General features: G+C 35.9%; 1 protein-coding gene across 1 annotated transcript in view; it reads right to left on the reverse strand.

Moving 5' to 3' along the window:
* OTOGL (otogelin like) overlaps positions 1-24,250 on the reverse strand; it is a 98,222-nt gene that overhangs the window by 13,008 nt on the left and 60,964 nt on the right. Inside the window, exons 33-56 of the mRNA XM_063394994.1 lie at positions 23,946-24,224; positions 23,214-23,331; positions 21,924-22,003; positions 21,031-21,440; positions 18,659-19,873; positions 17,824-18,001; positions 16,810-16,952; positions 15,722-15,745; positions 15,496-15,588; positions 14,666-14,855; positions 12,234-12,448; positions 10,268-10,409; positions 9,745-9,930; positions 9,009-9,221; positions 8,187-8,291; positions 7,779-7,886; positions 7,330-7,431; positions 5,969-6,073; positions 5,844-5,884; positions 4,807-4,870; positions 3,704-3,882; positions 3,249-3,353; positions 2,321-2,440; positions 707-752 (exon numbers count right to left, since the gene is read on the reverse strand). Of these exons, the coding sequence (XP_063251064.1) occupies positions 707-752; positions 2,321-2,440; positions 3,249-3,353; positions 3,704-3,882; positions 4,807-4,870; positions 5,844-5,884; positions 5,969-6,073; positions 7,330-7,431; positions 7,779-7,886; positions 8,187-8,291; positions 9,009-9,221; positions 9,745-9,930; positions 10,268-10,409; positions 12,234-12,448; positions 14,666-14,855; positions 15,496-15,588; positions 15,722-15,745; positions 16,810-16,952; positions 17,824-18,001; positions 18,659-19,873; positions 21,031-21,440; positions 21,924-22,003; positions 23,214-23,331; positions 23,946-24,224 (4,461 nt within the window). The remainder of the gene's footprint in view (positions 1-706; positions 753-2,320; positions 2,441-3,248; positions 3,354-3,703; positions 3,883-4,806; positions 4,871-5,843; positions 5,885-5,968; positions 6,074-7,329; positions 7,432-7,778; positions 7,887-8,186; positions 8,292-9,008; positions 9,222-9,744; positions 9,931-10,267; positions 10,410-12,233; positions 12,449-14,665; positions 14,856-15,495; positions 15,589-15,721; positions 15,746-16,809; positions 16,953-17,823; positions 18,002-18,658; positions 19,874-21,030; positions 21,441-21,923; positions 22,004-23,213; positions 23,332-23,945; positions 24,225-24,250) is intronic.

Genomic DNA, 24,250 nt, shown 5'->3' on the forward strand with positions numbered 1-24,250 from the left:
CACACACATAATTATGTAAGTAGATAATAAGACTTTTTCTAGACAAAACTGCAGAGAAAACCAGTTTGTTCTCAATTTATTTTTAAAATTGCATAAATTGTGAAACCTTTATGTTAGCTTGAGTCACATTTAATCAATTTTGAAGTTACACACAGAAAATATGAATGAACCAGTTATTAAAAAGCTGATTTTATATAAGCATTTTATATCAGTGTTACTCTATTTTTTCCTCATTTGGGATTTAAGAAAAAACATTGCAGTATTTTGGACCTAGAAAATACATATTCAGGATACAGAATAAATTGCTAAGTTTGAAGATGTACTGAAAAATGCCATTGAATCAGGAATCACTTTCAAGAGGAAAAAAAATCTTGTCTTTTAAGGTGAAGATCATATAGGTGCTATTTGAGAGCCAACTTAATGATAAAGAGAATGTTTCAATTGTTTTGATTGTTCAATCTTCCATGGGTTATATTTGGAGAGATTTGGTTATACTCCAGAACAATAATGTTAAAAATCACCAAGTCAGCAGCCAAATGAAGCAAGATCTTTTAGTAAGAGTAGTTAGGTAACTACAACAATTTTATGTGATTTGTAGGGGGAACTGCATGCTTTTTCCCTCTTTACGTCCCAGCAACTGAGGTTAAAAAATAAGCCCTCCAAAACCAAAGCCAAACTAGCACATATTGCAGCCTTCATCACTTACAGGTCTTGCAGCAGCCATCGTTATACGTCTGCACAATTCCTCCATTCTAGGAAAATAAAAGAAGAATATAGCAAAAAAGTCTGGGCCCAATGCAAAGGGAAATTGTATCTCAAGACATTCCACATTTTAAAGATGTCAAACTAATAAAAAGCAGTACCACTGAAATCAGCAGAATCACAAAGATATGTATCAGCTGAAGGTTTGTTTCACAAATTCTTTACAGCCTTTGAAACTGAAAATGAGCTCATCAATGTTGTCATGATGACAAGTTGAGTCATGTTCAGTTGACATCTGATCTAGTTTCCTTTGAAGAGTCACTTAGTTTCTTTAAGCATATTTTTTATATAATCCACTATCATCTATTTCCCCATCATGGAGATTAATTAGGATAGTTTCAAAAATTTGTATGAGTAGCCCAGATCTGCATATCAAGCAGGCTGCAGAATATAAATAGAACTCTTAGGATAACGACAGACAAAAGAAAGAAATTTTTCAGCTTCTATCTTTTCATATGAGCATATATTTTTTTACCTCATTACATTGAATAAGTTGTTGAAGAACTTCTTAAAAGAGCACTTAAACCCAGATATTCCTGAATTATCCTGAGTTGCCTGTGAGAAAAGCTTTCTTCTCAGCTACTGGCTCAAGCCTAATCTCAGCATTTCTCAAAAACAGGTCAGACTGATTTAGAAAGTTAATTTTAGCTAAAATCTTAACCTAAATGATGCTCTCAGAATGATTCCAAGAAAGAAACTCAAGCATTACCTCAAAGTAGTACAAGCATAATTTTTAAATAGAATACCTTCTTCAGGACTGGAAGAAATAGGAACTTTTTTAAGCAAATAGAAGGGATAAGTAGGACTGGTACTTAATATATAATCTGTAGTCAAGGCAGCAATGGTACTTACCCTCTCTGCATACAGATTTATTATTATTTGTAACTCATATTAAATATAAGATGTACTGCAAGTGAAAAAATTTACAAGTATTATGAAGTTAGAGAATTATTAAATTAGAATTTAAACTGTAAACAATATATGCAATCTTTGTGAAGAATACGTGTTCTTCAAAGCAGTTTTTATTCCACCTTTATATTTTTAAATATATGATATAGGTAGATACCATGGATATTTTTTGTTATGTTACACAAATCTTAGTTTAAGAGATAATAAAGTTTATATATACTGTCATCTCCCTAATCATTGCACAACTTAAGGAATTTTTGATATAGCTGACTCCTATATGAAGCATTTTTGGATTTCTTGATCTGATTTGTGTATTGTGTGTGTACTATGAACTTGGCAAAGTATTTTTCCAAACTAAAGTAAGACACAGTGATTATTAGCACTTCATATGTATGGCAAGCATGATTCCAATTCCACCATATTCTAAAACAGTCATCAACAAGACCCATGCCAAACTCTTACACTCCTCACAGATATTTTGTCAGTTGGAAAGAAAAAGGAGTATAGGAAATTACTGCAAATTGCTCATTTACACACTTACTTACCACTTTTTTTAATTTAAAGGAAGTGCATGGAGTTTGCATGCGTTGTGGAGTGTAAGCCCAAATCCAGAGCAATTATTGCCACTTACCTTACCCAAAGTACAAACCTTTGTACACTCAGTGTCATTAAACGGGGGGCAGACAACACTTGAACCCACTACAATAGCACCTGCCGCAGTCTTTACACATTTGAAGTTGGTACAATTGGAGGTCCACGTGCTTCCTTCCTGAATATATGAAACAAAGCCATTGTTATGAAAGCCAGAACACTTCAGCTTTATCTCCAGCCTGAAAGGTCTGTAAAAGTAGTGTCCTCATGCTGTAGCATCTACTGGAGTGGAAAGTCTGATGCAGACCACCCATAGGTGGCAAAAGGGAAAGACCATCCTCTTACTACCAGAGGCTATTCTTGCTGGAGCCATGGCTCTACTCTCCAGCATGCAGCTGAGCAAGGGTGTCCTACTGCAGAATGAAAGGAGACTGTGCCAGTTCAACTCTTTCTTTCACTCTGAAATCAACTGGAAGTACGAACCAAGTCATGGCCACATCTAAATTTCTTGTATGTGGATGCTGGAACACACCATCAAGATCCTGAACCCCAGAGCCTCAATTGGCACTTTTCTTTTGTGTAGTAACTAGCATGAAGAGAAGAGTGGCCCTGAGAAGAGGGGGACAATGGAGTCCTGATGTAGGCTTAGGAGCGTTCAACCCATCTAAATCATAGTATATAATTTAAAGTTACGATTTGAACCCTGCTCTGCAGTTAGAGCATATCCAGCCTTATGTAAGTGATGACATTTGCATATCTTTGCAGAAAATAGTACAAGAAATAAGATATTTACATGTGTAAGATGGCAGGTCTTTAGATAAACACACTCATTTCCAATCATGCATCATAAATAGTCTCTAAGCATGTAACCAGCAGTAGAGGAGGTATGAAGCAAGAATGACAGCATGAGTTAACTAAGAAATGCCTGTCAGACTCCTGTTTGTTGTATCATTAGTTACTTCCTATCTCTGTTCAGAGGCACTTACCTCATACACAATCAGAGTTCCATTCTCTGTATGAAAAGAGCAGGACACGTTTTGACACGTACCACAACAAGTATGGTGGCTGAAGGAAGGAATATATACTTGATGCTGGAAAGAAAAGAAAGGAAAAAGACAAATTAGTACTTTTTAGATATACTTTTAGAATGGAAATTCTTTGATTTCTGAAATTAAAAACACCAAGGAAAACAACGGCTGGATGGGTGGATGGACGGATGGACGGACGGATGGGTGGATGGATAGAGAGTTAGATATATTTACATAGGCTGCTGGAAACTGCCTCTCAAAATAATTGTGTAGACACAAGATATATATCATCATTGCTAAGTTCTCAAGTTCTTGCTGAGTAAACAGGACTAGCAGTCTTCACTAAAACTTTTATCCTAGTTGAGCAGTTGTGCTCACAAATTGCATCATTCCTGTATTTTAAGAATACTCACAGCTTCACATTGCTGGGAACAGTTCATCATTGTGAAATGCATGGCATTGTAGCCTGTGTTCTGATCTTTTTCTTGTAAACATTGTACAGTGTAACAAAGGTCTCCATCCAAGTACTGAATCACTGACTGTCCAGGATTCAGTACTGTGACCTCTTGGAAGATGCACACATCATCCTTCTCTAAAATGAAAAGAAATAAATATTACCAGAGGAGGAAAAAAAATCATGAAACAAATTAACAGAATCACTGGTAAGACAAAAGTAGGGCAAATTCTTATTCACTGCAAAAGTACTCTATCTTTTAGACTTCATTGGTTTGTGGTTTTAATTACCAAACAAGAGTGTGAGGAATGATAATTCAGTTTTAGAAAATGCTAAAAAATGCAAAACTGCCTAAAACTGAGAGTGTTCCTACTATGGAAGTAAAAAAAAGTCTTTTGTTCTTTATTTTAAAAGTGTTCTAATATTTATCATTCAGCTATTCTGCACATCACAAAATGTAGCCTTTCTGTCAATTAAACCACCCTGCAAATACCCGTGGTCCACTAATCAGCTCAGGCTGTACCGTAAATATGTGCTTGGCTCTTGGAGGCAGTTTAGCCTGGGCTGCTGCCAGGACTGGAGATTGCCTCAGCACCCCCATGCACAGTGCAGCTGAAATCTACTCTACGTGGGTAGCTGGGAGAGGGAAGGGAGCAGAGCTCTGCTCTTAAGGCTGGCCTCCTCCTCTTGTCCTCTAATGCTCTGTGTGAGATGCTCTCCTTTGTGTTGAAAGCAGAGTAGGAGCAGCTGCCCTGCTCACGCTCAGCTACCATCCACAGCCTGCTTCCTACCTGCCTCTCACCAGAGAGACTGCACGTGACTCTGAAAGCTGCACTACAACACTCCCACACTCTGCCAGAGTAGACACAAAATGGAGGGGTTAACAGGTAAAGCATCATGTTCAGAAAAGGGAGGATCACTGCATAACTAGATAGACACACATCAAATTAAGATAAAAGAGCGTTTACATTTGAGAAGGTTACAATGACCTCATTTCTGCTTTCTTTGCACACCCTTTAGCTAAAAACTAAAACACAACAATGAGGAATATGAAAAAGTTACCACAAATGTAGTGAGTGCATCCACAAGCACTGGAAACACTGTTATCTATTTTTTTAACTTCTCCCTGAGTATGGAAAGATAAAAGTTTGCAAAGTCATGCACAATTAAATGTAGTGCTACACAGACAATTTTTCTCTAAAAATGTAAAATATACTTTCATCACTTCCACCCCTGGTTTCATAAAAGGGAAAAATTACCATGTACTCAAGAAACAGCAGCACATTCAGAGTTATTAAGTGTATTTATCTCTTAAAACAGAAAACAGCACTTCATTTTCTGTAGGGGTGCATAGAATAGCAGAATCAATAAACAGCAGTTTTCCTGAGATACAAAGTTATTTCAAAAATAAATATATTAGCAAAAGATTGCCTCCTGAGAATTTTCTTCTGAAAGATAGGTGAAAGCTATTTAAATCTAAAATTCCTTAATAGACATTAATTCCTTAATTGACATTATGATGTCTTCACATAAGGAAAAAACTTCAGGCATTGGATAAGGAAAATATGGTCACTGTGGTATTAATGGGGGTTTGAACAGTCACTCATAATTATTTTCCAGATCATAGTCCTTATTATGACAAACTACATGAGGAGCAAAATATTTATTACTTCTCATATCAACTAAATTCAATAGTGTTAAATCATTTTAATCAAAAGCATAAATGATTAACAAAACAACATATTTCTTCAGATGATACATATAATCATAAAGCTCATACCTCATTAATTATTTCTTAAATGTGAATTATTTTTGTGGAAAGCCTTACTACCATATTGCTTCCTGTCAACACTGAACAGGATAAAACTACAGTTGCTTTTTTTCCTTTTTCCACCTTACAACACACAAAGTGAAATTTCTCCAAGGAATGTTTGACAATACTATGCAGACACTTGGAATTACCTGCTTGAGCTGGGACTGGAAGGAAATCCCACCCTGTCCCTGTTCACTCTTTACAACTAACTGAAACAAGGAGTGTAAAAGGGAGGAGCAAGACAGTTCAACAGCATTACTAACAACATTTGAAAGACACCACTTACCAATTTACAGGTCAGCATAGTAGCATTTTCACAACTACATTCTGAGGAGATAAGGAAAACTGTATCAATCAATTAGCTGTTTGCTTTGGTTAACAGCTGTGACTAAGGAATAAAGCAATAATTACCACAGTGCCATTCCGGACAACACTGCCCAAGTATTTTTTCCTTCACAGGTATCATGTCATCTGTGCAAACCATAGGAGGCTCAGAACAAAGATTTTCATCACAAACTAAATGAAGAGAAAAGACATATAAGAATTTACTCAAGTTTCCTTCATGTTTCCAGCTTACATTACTTTTGATAAACTATTTTTAAAATAAAATTATTTTATATAAATGTTATTGTGTTTCTTAAGCATCTGAATTATACTTGGAATGAGAAACTAAACAAAGATTTTCAAAAGTGATTTTAGTTATCTTAGAACACATTTAAAGTTTCAGAGAACATCAAACAGGAATCATTTAATATTCCTCCTACTTCAGAGTTACTCAAGATTGTACCAAAGACAACTAAAACCATAATCTTTGGGAAATATGGACTTGAAATGTACTGTAAAGTGCACTTCTGGAAGATAACAGGGAGCAACTGCCCTCCAGGTATGATGCTAATAAGAAAATACTCCCTCCTTTATCAGAAGTGGCTTACTGGGACTGTGAAATAAGATCACTCACTAAGATCTAACTTTCTACTTTCTACCTGCCAGAATTGGGGAAAAAATGCCAAAAGCCTTTGCAGAAAATTACACCTGGGTAAAAGTGCAAGCAAAAGGAAAGGATCAAAATACAGAAACAACAGAAATAAAAATTACTAAACTACAAACTTAGTGGAAGTCAATTTAATTATTTGAAATTACCCTGAAACACTGCAATGGGATGAAAATTAATCTAAATTAAGCCGTTGTACTTGTAGATGTTACTTAAAAATGAATAGCACAATTTACATGTTTTATGAGGCTATGAAAAGGACTGTTACTGCAAATATTTTTTTCTGCCTGCTCATTTTTTGAGGAGTAGTCAACCCAGCAGTATTTGAAACCATTGCTTTACTCCTTCCCCTAGGAGATAAAGTGCAAAGAAACTGCCTAAATATTAGTGAATGGTACAACAGAGGAAAAACAACATGTTGTTTTATTAAATATGTTTTAATATATGAACAATTGTATATTTACATTCCAAGGATGGGATTCAGTGGCACATTAATATGCTGGTATTTAGATCACTGTGAAAATAACCATATTCTGTCTGGTGAATTAAATAATCTCTCCAGACTCCACTGACTAGCTTTGTTCGACCTCCACTGGACATACCAAGAACTTTCTTTGAATCTATGTCAAATTTTGTACCTCTACACCCTCATTTGGGCCTCTTAGTCTATACCTGAAGCCCACCCTAATGCCAAAGCTAAACAAATCCCTGCACACCCACACCCTGTCTGTCATTTTTACTGAATTTTGTGACACGTGGAACTCACAACAGTTACACTCACCACAGTAGTAACGAGGACAGCAGTAGTGTATGGTATTAAGGTCTACCGTGAGAATTTCCCCTTCACTACACAAGGGAACAGGTTCAATACAGGATTCACACACTAAATTAAAAAACAGACTTGTATAAACTTTTAAATACTAAAAAGTTAGCACATGTGAATTGCATCTAATAAACTATATAACAAGCAATACTGGGTTTGTTACGCAGATAATAGAACTTTTAAGGATTTTATGGATATAAAAGTTAAACAAATTTCAAATATGATGTTCAAAATTACGTTGGAAAGAAAAGATCCCTAAAACCAAGAATAATTATGCTCAAGTCAGCCAGATCTGTGTGAAATCTCACTCCAAGAATTCCTGAGTTATTTAATTTGGAATTATAGTCTGTTCATGTAAATACTTGACTATTCCTTAGCTCTCCATAAAAATATTAGAGGCTTCTTACCACAGAGATGAGAGAAACAACAAGGATCTTCCTGTTTTGCTTCAACAATAAATTGATCTTCTCTGCAGTCAGGCTGGGAGGCATTAAAACAAACTGAAGGATCACATTCTGTAGGAAATAAACACTGTTTTAAAAGGAGTCATTGTAACAATAAATATATAAAGAAAATATATTCTTCATACACTAAGTAAAATAAAATACCCCAAACTGACTGTTCATCAGAAGTAACACAAAACATAAACATAAGAAAATATTGAAAAATGTTTTTAAAAAATGCATCATTGCCTAATGTTATTTACAGTGTCCCATTCTGTTAACAATCAAGACAACTTGTAAAGCAATTTTTTTCCAACATATAACACAAGTATGGCAAACTTTCCACTAGCTGTGATTTTGTATTTCCCTTACCACATTGGTACTGTGGACAGCAGGACAGGGGATGGTAGCCTACCACTAATTTTTCATTGGGTTTGCATGTTGGAATAATGGCATCACACAATGACAGGTTACATTCTGTGGGATAAAAAACAATTTTGGTGTCTTTAAACACATACAAGTGCAAGTCTTATAGTTCAGGCTATTTATACCATCTAATACAGAGATCCCCAAAACAAGAGCAGCCTAGGTCAGTTTAAAGTTCACTCCATACCATCATGTAGACCTTTCAGCTCAACCCAAGCAAGCAGTAATATCCCTCTTAAATACTTGCTCTGCTTCCTATCCATGAAGCCAGCTGTAATGTCCCACCAATATTCTTTGAGCAAATTGAAAACACAGCATTGGTTAGAAGCATCTAATAAGCAAAAGCATCATATCAGCTGGACTACGTGTTCTCATTTTCCTTGAAGACTTTATGAAGAAATTAGTATGTTTTGCTTAATGTTTTAGGAGCAATAAGCTTATTCTTTTTCTTAGTAACCATGGCTAGGCAGAATATTACTATTGTGATCAGATCCCAAAAAATGGCTTCTGGGGAACAGCAGAGCAGGGGATACTGCTCATCAAACCAAAGCACTGGAAAGAAAAGCAAGCCCTCTCTGATGATATCCCCAAATACCCAGGTACTTCTATCATTCTGTATATATCAATTTATTATTAAATTCCATGCAAGAGCTTAAAATTATTTTTTTACAGAAGTTTTGTTTAACTGGTGGACTTCTAAGAAAAAAACCTATTTCAGTGAATAATTATTATTATACTTCTGTCACAGAAAACAAGTGTGGTATGTACCACAAACTTTCTTGGGACAACAAGCTCTCTCTTCAATGACATGGAGTAGAACTTCCCCTTCTCTTTCACACACTGGTGGTGGATCCTCACTGCATTCAGGTTCTACAGCAATAATGCTTCCATTTTCTAAACAGCCGTACATGCAGCACCCTCTCATGGATCCATTCCAGACCTCCCCAGGAGAGCGGGGTTGTCCTTTAATATCTGTACATGCTGGGAGGAAAAAAAAAATAAAACAAAAAAACCCACCACATTATATCCCTTCAAGAAGCAGACAGCTCCCATTTCCTGCAAGCAACTATGACTTCCATAAAATTATTGCATAAAATAATATGGCTGTGCAGCATTATGATAAAAGAATCCCAGAAAGGATGATGACCTTGAAAACCACAAAGGATCAAATGCTTTTCTGTGGGTGAAAATGGGTGAGGGCACAGGACAGAACCTGCCCGTGTTATTCCTTCCTGAGTTCTCAAGGGAAGGAAGCCTGGGAGCTAGAGAAGAAGGACTATCACTTTTCCCCCAACAGAGGTACAGTAGCAGTAGTTCTCAAAGACAAGTTAGCACAAACTGCTGTTGCTTGAGAAAAAGGTAGGCTCTGTTGAAGGGACCTTTACCAGATTCACATTTACTGAGGTGTGACACAGAACTTAAGCTGATCTCTTACATGAACTGTTAATATAACTGTGGTTAACATTAGCATAACTGCAAAACTACTCTGTCCTACTGTACTTACTACATTTTTCTTCTGGTATACAGAGATCAGAGTCTGTTCTATGCAGAATGGTGCCATTTTTACACACACAGTCTTCCCTTAAGTAGGAACAGGGAGAATCTTCATAGAACCATTTATTCAAGCACGTCTTGGCTTCACATGGTTGCACACAAGGCTGGTATTCCTTGCCTTCAGGACAGCTCAGTGCTGCAAGGAGTAAAAAAGGACATTGAGTGTTTCTGTATTCTTTCAGCCTTTTATTGGTTTAATAGGTAGTAATAAAAAGTGAGAACTCACAGAAAGCACATATTTGTACTTTTAACAGTACCTTAGGTAAGCAGCAAATTCAATGGAGATTAAAATTCATTCATGACTAAATGATGTGCTAAGAACTTGTACCCTGATTTACCAATGCTATGATAAAATGAGATGTTACAAGAATAATAGGAAGAAATATATTTTTAACTTTTCACTAAACACTTAGTCACTAAAAAATGTCATCACTAAAGCCACAGAAGGGTACAGAATACGGCTATCTGCTTACAACAGTAATCAGGTGTCCTCCATTTAATGCAGATGTTGTGCTTATTACATAAAGCCACATATGCAGAAAGTGCATCACACTCATAATTCCAAAAATTAGTACTGTTGATCCACATCTTTTCACAAAATTCCTGTGGTGACACCTAGGAACATATATAAATTGGGAATTAACAAGTATAAGGGCTTTCTGTAACTAAAATAAATCAGGAATTAAGAGAAATAATACAGCCTCAAGGCAAAAAAATCACTAGCATTGTCTAAATTTAAAAATATCTTTTTTGTCAGAACACTTATTCAGCAAAACTTAAACTGCCATATTTTTTTATATTTATCAGTAGACAAAAAAATACAGTCCTAATGAGATTGTCACACTACTTTAAAGAACTTTTCAGGATAGCTTTGTCAAAAAGTGAACTATCTCAGCTAAACATTGCTGCTATACCTTTCAAACAATTCTGCTGTGAATTAATTACTTATTCCTCTGTTTCTGTGTCTGTAGGACCTGATAGCCTATTTTGCTGAGTCTAAATGCAGGTAGTGCAACCTGTCTTATTTCTGTTGGGTTTGTTTGCATAAATTTGTAACAAGATGTAAAAGTCAGATTTTATTTCATTCTGCCTCTTCTCTACTGTGTTGCATCTGAATTGTCCCTGTGGTTTCAGCAAAGCTTCAAGCAGTCTCTCACTTTTGCCAAGAGGTTCATCACACTGATTACTCTGGTACCTATCCTTGACCAGCTGCTTTGTGCCAGCAAGTGCACAATACACTCCATCCACTCTGGCTCTGCCACCATCATGTATATGAAAGAAAACAAATAATGGATGAACCAACCACTTGAAAATCTTGATATGTCAGTTTTTGTTTTAAACCAGGAAAAGATGCGCTATCAGAGTTCTTCTTGGAACATATATGCAGTAGGTATTACAACTTCTCAAATTTCCTTAAATTATTATAAAATGAGATATGTCGTGATATAAAGCATCCTACTACTCACTGATGCTACTCTATCTTCTTGATTCCAAGCTGCTTACCACCGCTCCCCCCTTAAGTTTCTGTGGCAAATAACTCTTAATTTTTGTATATAAAAGAACTACTTTCGCTCCTTCCTTTCAGAAGAACTCAGCATCTTTTTCTACCTCAGGAAAGTGAGGAGAGATCTTAGGAATTTGAAAGAAGGGACTCAGCTGCGTGCAATACTTTTAACGACATTTGTCTGTGATGAAAATCGAAGTGTAACAACAAAAACAAAGAGGAAAGGCAAAAGGAAGTGAATCAGGAATCTGAACACATCTATCTCTCAGAAAGAAAGGGCCAAGTGAGTAATTAATCCGTTTCAATGTTAATTAAGTCGGTTAGACCTCAGAGATTTAGGGCTTCCTCATTTTCTGTTCTGGAAAGCAGCTGCGCTGCACTACCCCCCTCTAGTGACCTATAGAGGTCTACCCACCTCTCTAGCTGCATGCTACACCTATATCTCCATTAGAAAGTACAATTTGTAGAAACAAATTATAATGATTTCTGTAAGAAATGCTAGAAAATTGTCAACGTCATCTTGACTATGTCCAATTTTTTTAACTGGAAATTTCTTCAGTCCAATAAGTCTGCCACTCCATGAATCACTGTTGTGTGCAGCAGAAGCACAAGGCTTTCTGTTCTAGTGATCCATGTCAAGCATTTAATAAAATAACCTCTCTGGAATGTGTTTATCTTGACATGATGATCCAGTGTCTTGCCTTTGAGAAATGCCTATTAATTAATTTCAAAAAAACCAGCATAATAGCACAGGGACCAATACAGATATGCGTTTACAATGGACAACTTGACAAGGGGTATCAAAGTCATCAATTCCATTGTCAAATCATAAAAATAAGCAAAACATGAAAAATGTGCATGTATCAGTCACTCTTTTCTTAATTATACAACTATTATTTGATTTGGTCTGCAATTTTTCTGATCCTTATACTCACTTTCTTGTGACAAGGGATGTAAATGCTTCTGTTTAAGAGTTCCAGACAGTATGTGCAGTTATCTTCAATACAGTTTCTTACTGGCCTCCTGGTTGTTACATCAAGTGATTTCTCAACTTCCCAACTCTTAATGAACATTTCAATTTCCTCCATATTTGTAATTATGGTCATGTTTTGCATTTTCAGGTCATCACTAGGATCTCCATTACACACCCCTGTGTATATGAGACAGAGCATCATATTCAAAGCACAAACAAACATGCCATATACCTTCATTTGGGAAAGAAAAGAGCACTTGATAAGTTATGATCAGGCTGACCTGTGAAACTTAGTCACCCAGGTTTATGAATTAAAGCAGCTCTATGTCCATGGTAGTTCCAGCCTCCAGCTTGTGATTTCAGTTCTCAGCTGAACGGCTTAGTAAGATCATACAATACAACTCATTGTACCTTTCACAACAATGAACTTTTTAGAAAAACTGCTACCAAAATGTGCTGTTGAGCGCATCAAATTCACTGACATGGCACAAGATTCTGATCTTATTCTACTGAATGGCAGTCAGCTCCTTGGGAGTAATAGTAGATGGTTTTGAGATTAATTTCTCATCACCAATGATTTTACACTGTATTGAGATTTAATTGAACATTCTAAGTGCAAGTTATGAAAAGAAAGTTCTGATGAACAGATTGCTTTATCTAGAGAAAATACGGTTTTATTCAAGTTATTAATGCAAAACCACCATAAAAAACAACCTTCCCAGTCCCCTGGCATTAATTGTCAAACTGAGTTCATTATTCTTTGATTCATCAATTAAAATATGTGATCTCTTTAAGCACATAACAAGCGAGTAATGCCAAAACTTTAATCTTCATACTAGTTTTACATCTCAAGCACCGATCAGGTAATGTTCCTCTCTTGTTTTTCACTTTCCTTCTGCACTGTTAGGCACACCCTATGCCCTTGCCCTCTGTTGTCAGCCCTGCAGTCTGGTGCTCTCCAGGGTCCTTTGTAAGAACTGGACTAGCTTGATGTGGCAGGTTATTATTCTTTCAGACAACAGGGAGAAAGACAGAAGATGGCATTTAAATAAGAAGTATTTTACAGAAGCACCATTTTCCAGTATTCTTAACTCTTCTGCTTCTTGCTGCAGATCACAAACTGCTGGCATTAGAATTTGTAAGGCCATGCTACACAACTGCAAAATCAATACAGCTTTAAAAATAAAGTAAATTTACCACATAGTCCTACAACCTTTTCTAGTATGAGAGGAAGAGGATTGCAGAATCCCAGACAGAAACAAACCGCAGAGGACAGGAAAGAAGCACTAAAGAAAACTTGAGACTTTACTGCAAAATATCAGGCAATGCAACATTTTAAGTTAAGTTTGGATTTGTCTGCAAAGTCTTACTCTTTTTATCTTTTCATGACACAAAGAGGAACTATTCTATAATTCTTTCTACATTTGACCTCATCTTGTCCACTTGCTCAGCATGCATAGAGAAGATGGCACAATACTGGGAAAAAATGCAGGGCCAGCTTTAACCTTCTCTCACTAGATTTAGGAGAACTTTCCTTTTGTTCAAGCAGAGGACAGCAACTGATTTTGAAGACTTGATTTGTTTATATTTATACTTGGAGCATATCTGAATCACTTTTCTTTTAAAACTAATAGCAGTTTAAAAGATTATAAGTTCATTTTCTTTTTCAATATGAAGTAGTTTATGTAAAATTACAAACTGCAAGAAAATAAACATTTATGAGAAAATTAAAGTAAATTTTAATCACGTGCTTACTCTTTTCCATATTATTCATATTGCCAAAGTTATAAAAATGCTTCAGGGAGGCTTGAAACATGCTACATTTACTATCATAATTCAAGACTGAGACACATCAGCCCAGTTATGGACCCTAGACCAGGTCTCAAGTGGTCTAAATTCAGATTCTTAATTCACTGTCCTCACAAGACTTGGACCTTTCCCAAGATACAACTTTTGTCAGTATTTTCATAGCAATAAGCTGCCACTGCTAACATCAGACAGTTATTTTCTCCATAACCACTGAAATATACTATCGCTACCTGAACTTCTTTAGCTAAAAATTTTCTTTTTCTTTACTTGGCTTCAGCAAAACTCTTAAAATAGGCAGAAATAAGTAAAAGAAAAAGTAATTTTTAAACAAGTTATTTAGATACAATGTCCTGATCACTACTTGTTCTGGAAAGCACTTTATTAGCACATGGTATTTTCAAACAGAATTATTACTTTATTATTAATTAATTAATAGTATTTCACAGACCCTCACATAGGATTGTCAGCAGTTAGTGAGGATCACAATGAGCGCTTTAGGGACAGCTGGTCACAGACACAAAAGGGAGTTGCAAATTTCAATTGGGAAGTTATTGAATAAGAAAAAACTTGCCACCACAGCCTCACCACAAAGTCCTTCTGTCTTCCTCGTTGTGTTAGGGTGTAGCCCATACTGTATGTCTATGATGCCTGTAACATGAGCCCACTTGATGCTAATACCAGCTGGGGTATTAACAACATACATTGCTCCAGTATCCTGAATACTCAGTCCTCCTTTTGAAAATGGTAATGGTTGAATCACAGAATCCACGACTACCTAAAATAAGCCAAACATATTTTACAGATAAAGGCAGAATATAATGATGTACTTTGTATGTATTTCTATTTTATAACAAAAGACTTTTTTCACAGCCTCTGCCACATATAACAGTCACAGTTAAATTAGAGATTCTCAAGTAAAGAGCTTCCCACCTGTGCCACTTCCAAAAACTGCAAATGGAGTAGGAATGAGGAAAAAAATCTTTTTTAATTAAGGAAAAATATATCTTATTTGTCACATATCATATGATGAAACAAAACCTCATTCCAATTATTCAAAGTCATCTGTTCTGACTTGTTACTGACTAGCAAGAAAAGCTGCTTAAGTATTTGTCAGTTCTAGGATTCTAGGGTTTCTGGAAGTAAAGTCTCAGGCATGACTGCTTTTGCAGCTTCATTAAAACCTCAAAAAGAATTTTAAAGTATCATTTTAGAAAAATGACATTTAAGTGAAACATGGTACCAGAAATGTAAATTGTTTGTTTTGCCTCTCATATACTACAAATTATTTGGAATCTGATCTGCAAAAGTAATCCTAATCCTGTAGTGTTTTATTTTAAATCTGATTTGTCACATTCTACAAAAGAATAGCTCTCCAACAATTTTTAACAGTACACACGCTGCCGATATATACTTACTTTTCTTGCTAAGCGATTGATAAGTATTTGACAAGTGTGTGTTGTGACATTTAACTTCTTAAAACAAAGCCCTGAAGTGTTTGCAGATGGCACCTTGAAAGAAAAGTGAAAATTTAGTTACTATTATTTTTCTAATTCTATGCCAGTGCTATTGGTAATTTTTATATCAATTAAATAATTTTTATACTAATGCATTTAAAAATCAGCAATATATGCAAGTACTTACTAGTTTTCTTATTGAATTTGCACTCTGGAAAACATTAAAAATAAATTGTAAGTGCAACAGTAATAAGCAGCAATTTTATTTAGCAAAAATAAGTTACTATTTTCTTTGTCTTTAATGTTCTTCTACAATCAGTAAATAATTAAACTAATTTAATATATTCCTTATAAATAATAAAAAATAGACACTTTTGAGCTAATTTAGTGCATATGGTGAAAGGGCCTTTCAAATTATATTTCTTAAAGACCTAAAACTACAGACTTCTAAAGCCCATCGTGAATGTGTTCTGCATTCCCACCTCTAGAGTGCAACCAGGAACCGAGAGAGCAATTTAATGGAAAACATCTGAAACAATGCAAGGCTGATGCCTCTAACAGTCCTAAAGTTGAAGTGCACAGTTGTCCTGTGAGAGTAAGAGATGGGAAGGAAAGAAGCCTCTTGAAGCTCCTCATCACTGCCTGGTTTATCCACAAATTGAAGATGGACTCAATCCATCTCCAGTTGCTCAAGGTCTGCATAAATTAGGACTATGGACAATGCAAAGCAAATGTATATAGAAACCCTAAGGATAAGACTGACCTGACCTAAACTGGCAATCTAAAAATGAAGTGTTTGGATCTCCTCTACAGACAATGAAGAGAGTTAGACAACTACTAAGAACAACTCATCACAAAGTCATTAATACTTTCCTAAAATAACTACAAAATATATTTTGTGACTATTACAAATATTTTACTCTTTTGACTATATTGTAAAGTATAAATTCAAGGTTACAAGAACACTTCTGTGTGGAGAGCCTGAAAGGAGACAGGCATATTGAGAAGTTATGTCACCTCTGATAATTTTAAAGGAACCTGCATTTGAATTTCCTCATAACACAACAATTACTATTTAACTCAAGATAAAATTCTTTTATCTAGCCAGCATTACTAAGCATGCTTCTTGAAAATTAAATAACTTGGCATTTTCCACTGAGTGTGGCTTTTATGTATAAGTTCTAATTGACATGTTTTTGCATAATTTCAAACCTATAACACAAAAAAATTCAAGGAATAATTATAATTATTCTTGCATAAATGCAGGAACCTTACCTGATTAGCAGGACATTTTTCAATATGAGCAACAATAATTTCTCCTGGTAATTTGACTAAAACATAGGAAGCCATGTTACAGAGGGCTATGTTGTTTCCATCAAATGTAATAACACTCAGTTCAGACAGTACAGAACACTGACCTAAAAAAGAACTGTTATTTAATGAAGTCACCACAAAATTGAATACAGGGCATGTCTAAAAACTTTCAGTCCTAGCATTATGTGCTTTTGCATATACATTCATAGACAGATAGATAGATGACCTTGTTCTGCATACAACATATTGAGCCAGAAGCCAAAGTGTTTAGCTTATACATTGGAAATACCTTAACCTGTTTCTGTGTGCCCAGGGTAGAGGAGAATGTTTAAATTGGTGAAAATTTTTACTTAAGTAAATGTTTTACAGGTAAGGTCAATGAATCTGCACAATATCAGATAAAATATATGCATTAATATATATATTTGAGATACTGACAAGGGACTTATTGATTTTATCGTGAAAAAATATAAAGTGCAATATTGGTTTCATTGATTCTGCAAGGTTTTAAATATGACTTCTCTTTAGCCTTTTTGTTCCCTTGGCAGGCTCATCCACCAGCTTCTGCAGTTTCTAAGCATGAATAAAAACTGCAGTTAGAGCTAAATGAAACATGGGGGTTCTGTCTTTCAGAAAAGCTAACATATAATTTCTTTTTTTTTCCTAAAATGTTGAAATCTTAACATCTCTACTGATAAGAATTTTGAAAGTCTCAGCTGAAAAACATTGATGCTCATGCTGCAGATGTCATTTCAATGTTTTCATTACAAAAAAAAATATTTTGATTCCCCAGGATGTCAATTCAAAGGTACCAAAATGTTCAGTATACTTCATTTTGCTTTGCTGATGAATAGGTCTTTTTAATTCATTCCAGTATTTAGCCTCATATTCCCCTTGTAATAACCCTTTAATTTATTACTTGACATTTACAAATCAAGGCTCTGTATTTTATTTAAAAATAAAAGAATGACTTACAGGGACATTCCCATTCTGGACAACAGCTGTCAGTGTTAACTTGAACAGGCATTCCTCGAAAACCACAATCTGGCTTCTGCATATCCTTAGGGCAGTTCCTTGAAAGATTGTATAACATCCAACCCATATTAACACATACATACTGGCTACATTTGTCAACAGGTTCCAGGTATCTTGGCTGTCATATAAGGAGAAAACAACCAGAGTCAACTTTTAACTTTATTTGCCTTATGAAGTCCAAGCAATTTCTTGTCCACCCCCAGCTCTGAGAATCAGGACATCTCATCAAATATTTTGGAATGACTTGCTTTGTGTGTGGTTGTAACCAGAGACAATGATGCATGTCCATTCACCCACACCCTTCCTGTTGCATCCAGCTTTGGTGAAATACCCTGTGTAAAGCATTATGCACTGGGGGATATAAGGTGAAGCATTTTAAGAAACACAAAATCATGCATTCCCATCATTTTAAACCCTATGACAAAGAAACAAGTGGGAAAAGGAAAGCCAGGGTAAGATTATGCAGAGACATCAAAATTGTAAGGATTATGGTGTTTTCTGCACCTCAGAAATATATTTAGCTATCTAGAAAACTCATATAGCTTTAAAGCCTGTTTTTCTCAGAGCAATACATTCAAGTTGCAGAATATACCAGGGCTGCTGTAAGAGCAGCAACAAAACTATCCTCTAAGAATAACTGAGAATTTTAAAACAAGGGAATTAAATAGAAAATAAGAACTATTTTAAATCTCTGGTATTACGTATGTACAATAACAGAATGGACTGAAAAGTAAGATATATTTTAACATACAGGGCAAAATAAGACTGATCATACCACACACTCAGAAGATGCAGATACCAGTGTATGCATCATTGTGCCAAAGTAAGCCTTGTCAGCTACAGCTGTTGTTTCTGAGGAAGAAGGCAGAGCCAATCCACCACTGGAATGAGACAAATCTATTATACCTCTGGTCTGCAGCTCTGTGGCCTCTGTTACACTAAAATAAGGTGCAATGGGTTTCTGTGTTGGGATTTTGGACCTATCTGATGTCGTTACATCCAGGACTCCAGAAATAGAAATATTTTTGACTGAAGTTGTATTTCTTGAAACAAGCAGACTCTGAACTGCAGTTACTGGCAAATAAGGCAGGGAAGATTTGTCAGTTGTGGTTGTCTTTGTCCTGGTAGCATTTTTTTGCTCATGTGAAGTCTGACCATCTTCTGAAATATCCACAGTTTTTTCAAATGAAGTAGTGTATTTAATTTCTGATGCTATGTATGGCGTACTCTTCATCTGTGATAATGGACTTGTAGTACCAGTGGTTTTCATTATATTAATCTTTGGAGTTTCTCCACTGCTCTGTGAGGCTTGAATTACTGCAGTCGTAAATAAAGATTTGTGGGTTTCTATGGTGGTAGGAACTGAAGCTGAAGCCATATAAAAATCCAAATTTACAACAAAATAATCAGTGGTTTTTGTGGTAATCCTAGAGGCTAGGGTAGTGCCTGAAGTAACTAATAAACTGGCTGAAGAACTAGGTAGCATTTTTGCAAAAATATAAGATGCTTTTGAGGTTGTAGCATTCACTGTTGTGTTCGTGATCATTGGCGTGGTGGATTGAGTGATGATTCCAGCTGGTATGGCTGATATTGTTCCATCTTCTTCTGAAGAACTTACTGAAGAGCTCTGTTTTCCTAGAGAAACATTAGAGATATAAGAGGACTTAGGAGGTGAAGGCATAGAGGGCTGGCTTTCTAAAGTGAGGATGTAGGCATTAGTAAAGAGGGCATTACAATGGATGTTTTTAGTGCTGCTGAAAAGTTGGTAGAGATTTATTTTTAAAGTGAATTTGGAGAAATCCACAGAAGTTGAAAGGTCTATAATTGGAATTTTTGAAGTTTCTGCTGGATCTAGAGATGAAAGGGATGCTTGGGTAGCACTTATATGTTGTGTTAGTGATGAGGTGCTACTGACTATGGGAATCAATGAAGAACTTGTAGTCTGAGATGTCACATAAGATGGTACTGATGTTGACAACAAGGTTGTAAACAAAGACAATCACCTTGTAAAAGAAGAATCTTTGGAAATGAAAGTACCTGAACTTTGAGCCACAGGGTCAGTTATCAATTCTGTATCTGAACTTTTTGAGTACTCTGTAAGTTCTGAAGCAGTTATTGATGTAGCATTTAGAGGTAATACCAATGCCCTGAGAGGGAAGTGTGTAGACATAGTGGATTTCATTGTCTTTTTAGAAACGGATGACAGTGAAAAGAAATCAGTGTGCATTATATGCCTTTTTTGTGCTGAGGCTTTAGTTACTACTGTCAAAGATTGTTGAATTGACTAGAGGAGAGGAAGCACCAGAAGGTTCTGTATAAAGACCTTGAGGGGCAACAGTGGCACCTGCCACAGCTTTGGGCTTCAGGGAGGTAAATAGAATGCACTGATGTAGATATGTGCATGTTGCAGAAGGACTCAAAGAAGTTTTTTCAGGGATTTGAGAAACAATTTGAGGTGAAGCTACAGTCATTATTGGCAGAGCAGCAGAAGTACTGCCCTTTTTTAATAGAGATGTCTGCTTGGGAACAGTCATTGAAGTTTGCACTGAAGATGAAAATGGCTTTGGAGGAAATCTGAGCTGAGAGCTAGCATTCAATGATATCAGAAGTTTTGGATAAGGGTTTTGCTGTTTTGAAATATGAAACTGTGATTAATTGAGGAACACTTGTCTCAGATCTAGAAAATCTAGTAGTCATAGGAATTTGAGGAGCAGTTGAAGTCAGTGCAGAAATGGGTGTTGGATAAATTGCAGTTTGACTAATGCCAGACCTAGTTCTAACAGACAAAGTAGATATAGGAGAAGTAGATGTGCTTAGTGTCAATCGTGGGCCTAGAAGAAATACAATTCTTGTGAAAGTTTCTCTGTCAGTCCTCAAGGCAGACAAGGACACTTCAGAGTGTATTTCTGCTCCCTTAGAATGACTTACTGAAGGACTCCTACTCTTCCCAATCCCTGCAGGCAGCTCAGAAGAGACAAAAGATACCTTTGAGGCTAAAGTAATTAGTGCTGAGGAAGGTTGAACTGTTCCTAGCTGAGTGGTTGATGTTTCGAGTGGAAATGGAACTACCATGAGGTAAGTGGGTGTCAATAATGCAGAATGTGTTGGAATAGGACTTGCACTAAGCAGGGTTCATGGAGTTGTTACTGCAATGGGTAAAGTTATAAATGTGTTAGAGCAGGCAGTATGTGGTGTGACTGCTGAGGCTTGAGGAAGTGGAAAATCTGTTGAAGGGATGGGTTTGGAAAGGACAGTAGGGCTGGTTGTGCTGTGAAGTACATCAGAAGGCTCCACTGTACTTGGCAATGAAAATGTTGAATACGTGGCTGCATTAGATGCTTCCAATGAATAAAAGTCTGTAATGGATTTAATTCCCCTTGAAGCCGTGTTTGCATTCATGGTTATTTTGTCTGTCACACTGATGAGAGTTGATTTATTCCCTGAAGTAACAAACACAGGAGGTGTCTGAGGAAATCTCTCTGTGGTAGGACCCATGAGAGAGGTTAACAGTGAAGGTTTCGGTCCAATTTCTGATTCTGTAGGTGTCACAGGTATGCCTAAAAGGAAAAATGTATATTCAACTGTCTTTTATGGGTTATAAGTAAAGAAAAATACAAATCTATCTCTTCTCAAATCCCATTTAAATATTAGCAAATCAGATCTTGCCAACGTCCTCTGAAAAGACTGAAGTTTTTGCCACAGCTGTATTTTTTCATTTGCTATCTCTCCCTTACAGATGTGTAGTATAGCAGCATTATACAGTCAAATATATTTGCTCTGAATATAACATAATCAGAAAAGATTATATATAACTCACTATTAGAGAAATATGAGAATTCTACTTAAAATATAACTTGTTTGAATGCAGAAGCTGTATTTTGGACCACTGGGAATGGAGTCTATGTCCCAGCGACACAATCTTCAACAGAAAGACGTTCTGAGAAAGCATTTAATTTTTAAAAAAATGTATTTGATTAATCCTTTCCTGGGATCTCTGGAGTAATTTATAAGAGTAGATCAACATAATAAATTATACTTACAGTCTTCTGGATAAACACATCTAAGTGTGACCTCATCAAGGATCATGTTTTTGGGACAGTATGGCATGCATCCTTCAACCCTTTAAAATATTGCATAGTCAATTCTAGAGCCACAGTAGAAGTATAAATAAATTTTAAATTACTTTACTTTGGCTAAACAAACCATTAGAATGTCTTATCAGAGTTCTGGTAACTTTCCAATGAAATGATGAATGTAGCATTTTGAGGCATTTCAAGGTCAAAAAGTTACTGAGCAGTGTAATTCTATTTCTAAACTGTTAATAAGTATTTGCATAGGCTGATGAACATGATAGCTTTGGACCATTCTGCTTCCACAACCAAGCTGAAGTTTAGATCTCTAAGTAGAAAGGTTTCTCACAGGATGATGAACTTTTATCTAGATATGTTCATTTGCGATATTAAAATATTTAGATTGACACCATAAAGCCTTTATCTTGTGTCCTTTCAACACAGGAGAATGCAGACAAATCACGATATTCCCATGTCTTTTTTCTGGGGGGACTTTTCAATAAGAGAATCATGACATTAACAATCAGTGTTCCCATAAGGACAAAGCTAAGAATACCAACAAAGAAAATCAGTCATATCAGTAGAATTACTGATCATAAGTTGCATATACCTAGGGAGTCTGAAATCTAAAATATCCTTTCTTTTCCACCACATTGTGCCTTGAGCTTTTAGGCATTTTTTCTTTTAGTTTACTGTGTATTCATAGAGGCCAGGGAAGAACGACTGAGACAGGAAATCAGTTTACTAAATCTCAAGCTAACACCACCCTTCTGAAATCCTCCCTTCACCCCAGTGGGCATCTCCCGGTATAAAAGTTCCCTCTCTTACAGGAGAAGGCGTATTCCTCCCTTACTATTCCTACAAATTTTGATCTCTGTCATATGAACACCAGAAAGATGTAGTTGTTTTAGAATCATGGTGTGCTGTTTAGGATGTGACTATAAATCCATAGAAGGAAAAAGCCTTCATTTAATTTAATAATTTTCTACTTAACCACTACCAGAAGTTAATCCTCTGGGCTAAATACAAACCCTCTCATTCTTGTGTTGGAAGGGCATGTAAATGGGAATACAAACTGTGGGAAATGAGAGGCTTGGTACAAATGCTTTCATATGACTTGTGAGACTTTCTCACAAGAATGATATTGAAATCTGGATAGTAAAACTAAATGGATATTGCAGCAGCAGTAATTTTCAGAAAGCATATGTTATGCTTATTACAAAAAACAATACAGTAACAATATGAGTTAATTTTACTTACAGAGGAAGAAATTTACATGCTATTCCTTCAGGATCACTACATGTCTTAAAACAAGGATTAGCACAAGATTCATATCGCCATTCACACATCCTTCTGTAAGGCACAGAAGCACTGAGTTCTGACAATGAAAGAAAGGGGGTTTATTGATTCAGTAGTCAACAAACAATGAATTTACAGCCTTTTCTATAACATAGATTGGGATTTTCAGATAAGTGAAAAAATGAAAACCAAACAGACAAATTTTTCAGAACTTTCAATAGGTGAGATTTCTTCAGTTTCAAGTGTTTTAAGTTTGTTCAGGCTAAAAGACACTTCAAGCTTTGACAATAAAAGCAGCTATTCATTTTTACAATTTACTCTGCCTTAGAACATCAAAGATCAGTTAAACATAGTAAGATGCTGTTGGTTGCAGATGCAGTACAATTACCTAATTCATTTAAAAGAATAGATATCTATAGATTACTATGAGATATTAACTTTTTTTGCATCTTTTTGTGACATGCCACTTTCATTTTGAAAGAGCAGGCAAATAAAAACATAGTTCAAAGATAAAGTGACCATCCTATCTACAGAAGTTAGAAAATAATAGCATTTTGAGATGGAATGGAAGACAGACAGAAATTAAAAATGGGATAAAACATTTGTTACTATTGCTGATGAAATACAAGAAAGAAAGTGTCCTGAAGGCAAGCAGAAAATAATGTTTGTCCCTGGGGATTATGCAAAATTTACCTTCAATACTAAAGCTACTGAAATGTTTGAATTCTTCCGAATCATCATACTTTTCCACTTTAACTCTGGATGAGGTGAGAATGATGAAAAAGCCTTTTTTACTGTGCAGCTCGAAGGCACTGAGCCCTGGTCTCCAGAGCCCCTGGTGGTGGAAGAAGGTGGCTCGTCTCTGAAAGGAGGCACTTGCCTGCCACTGCTCCAACCCAATGGTTTCATTGTCATGTACATACAGAAAGTAGTTTGGTCTTTCAGCAGATTCAAGGGAAACAAGAGACAGAGCTTCCAGGGAAGAAAAAAAAATAATT

The sequence above is a fragment of the Prinia subflava genome, chromosome 4 (assembly GCF_021018805.1).
Source record: "Prinia subflava isolate CZ2003 ecotype Zambia chromosome 4, Cam_Psub_1.2, whole genome shotgun sequence".
Classification (NCBI taxonomy): domain Eukaryota; kingdom Metazoa; phylum Chordata; class Aves; order Passeriformes; family Cisticolidae; genus Prinia; species Prinia subflava.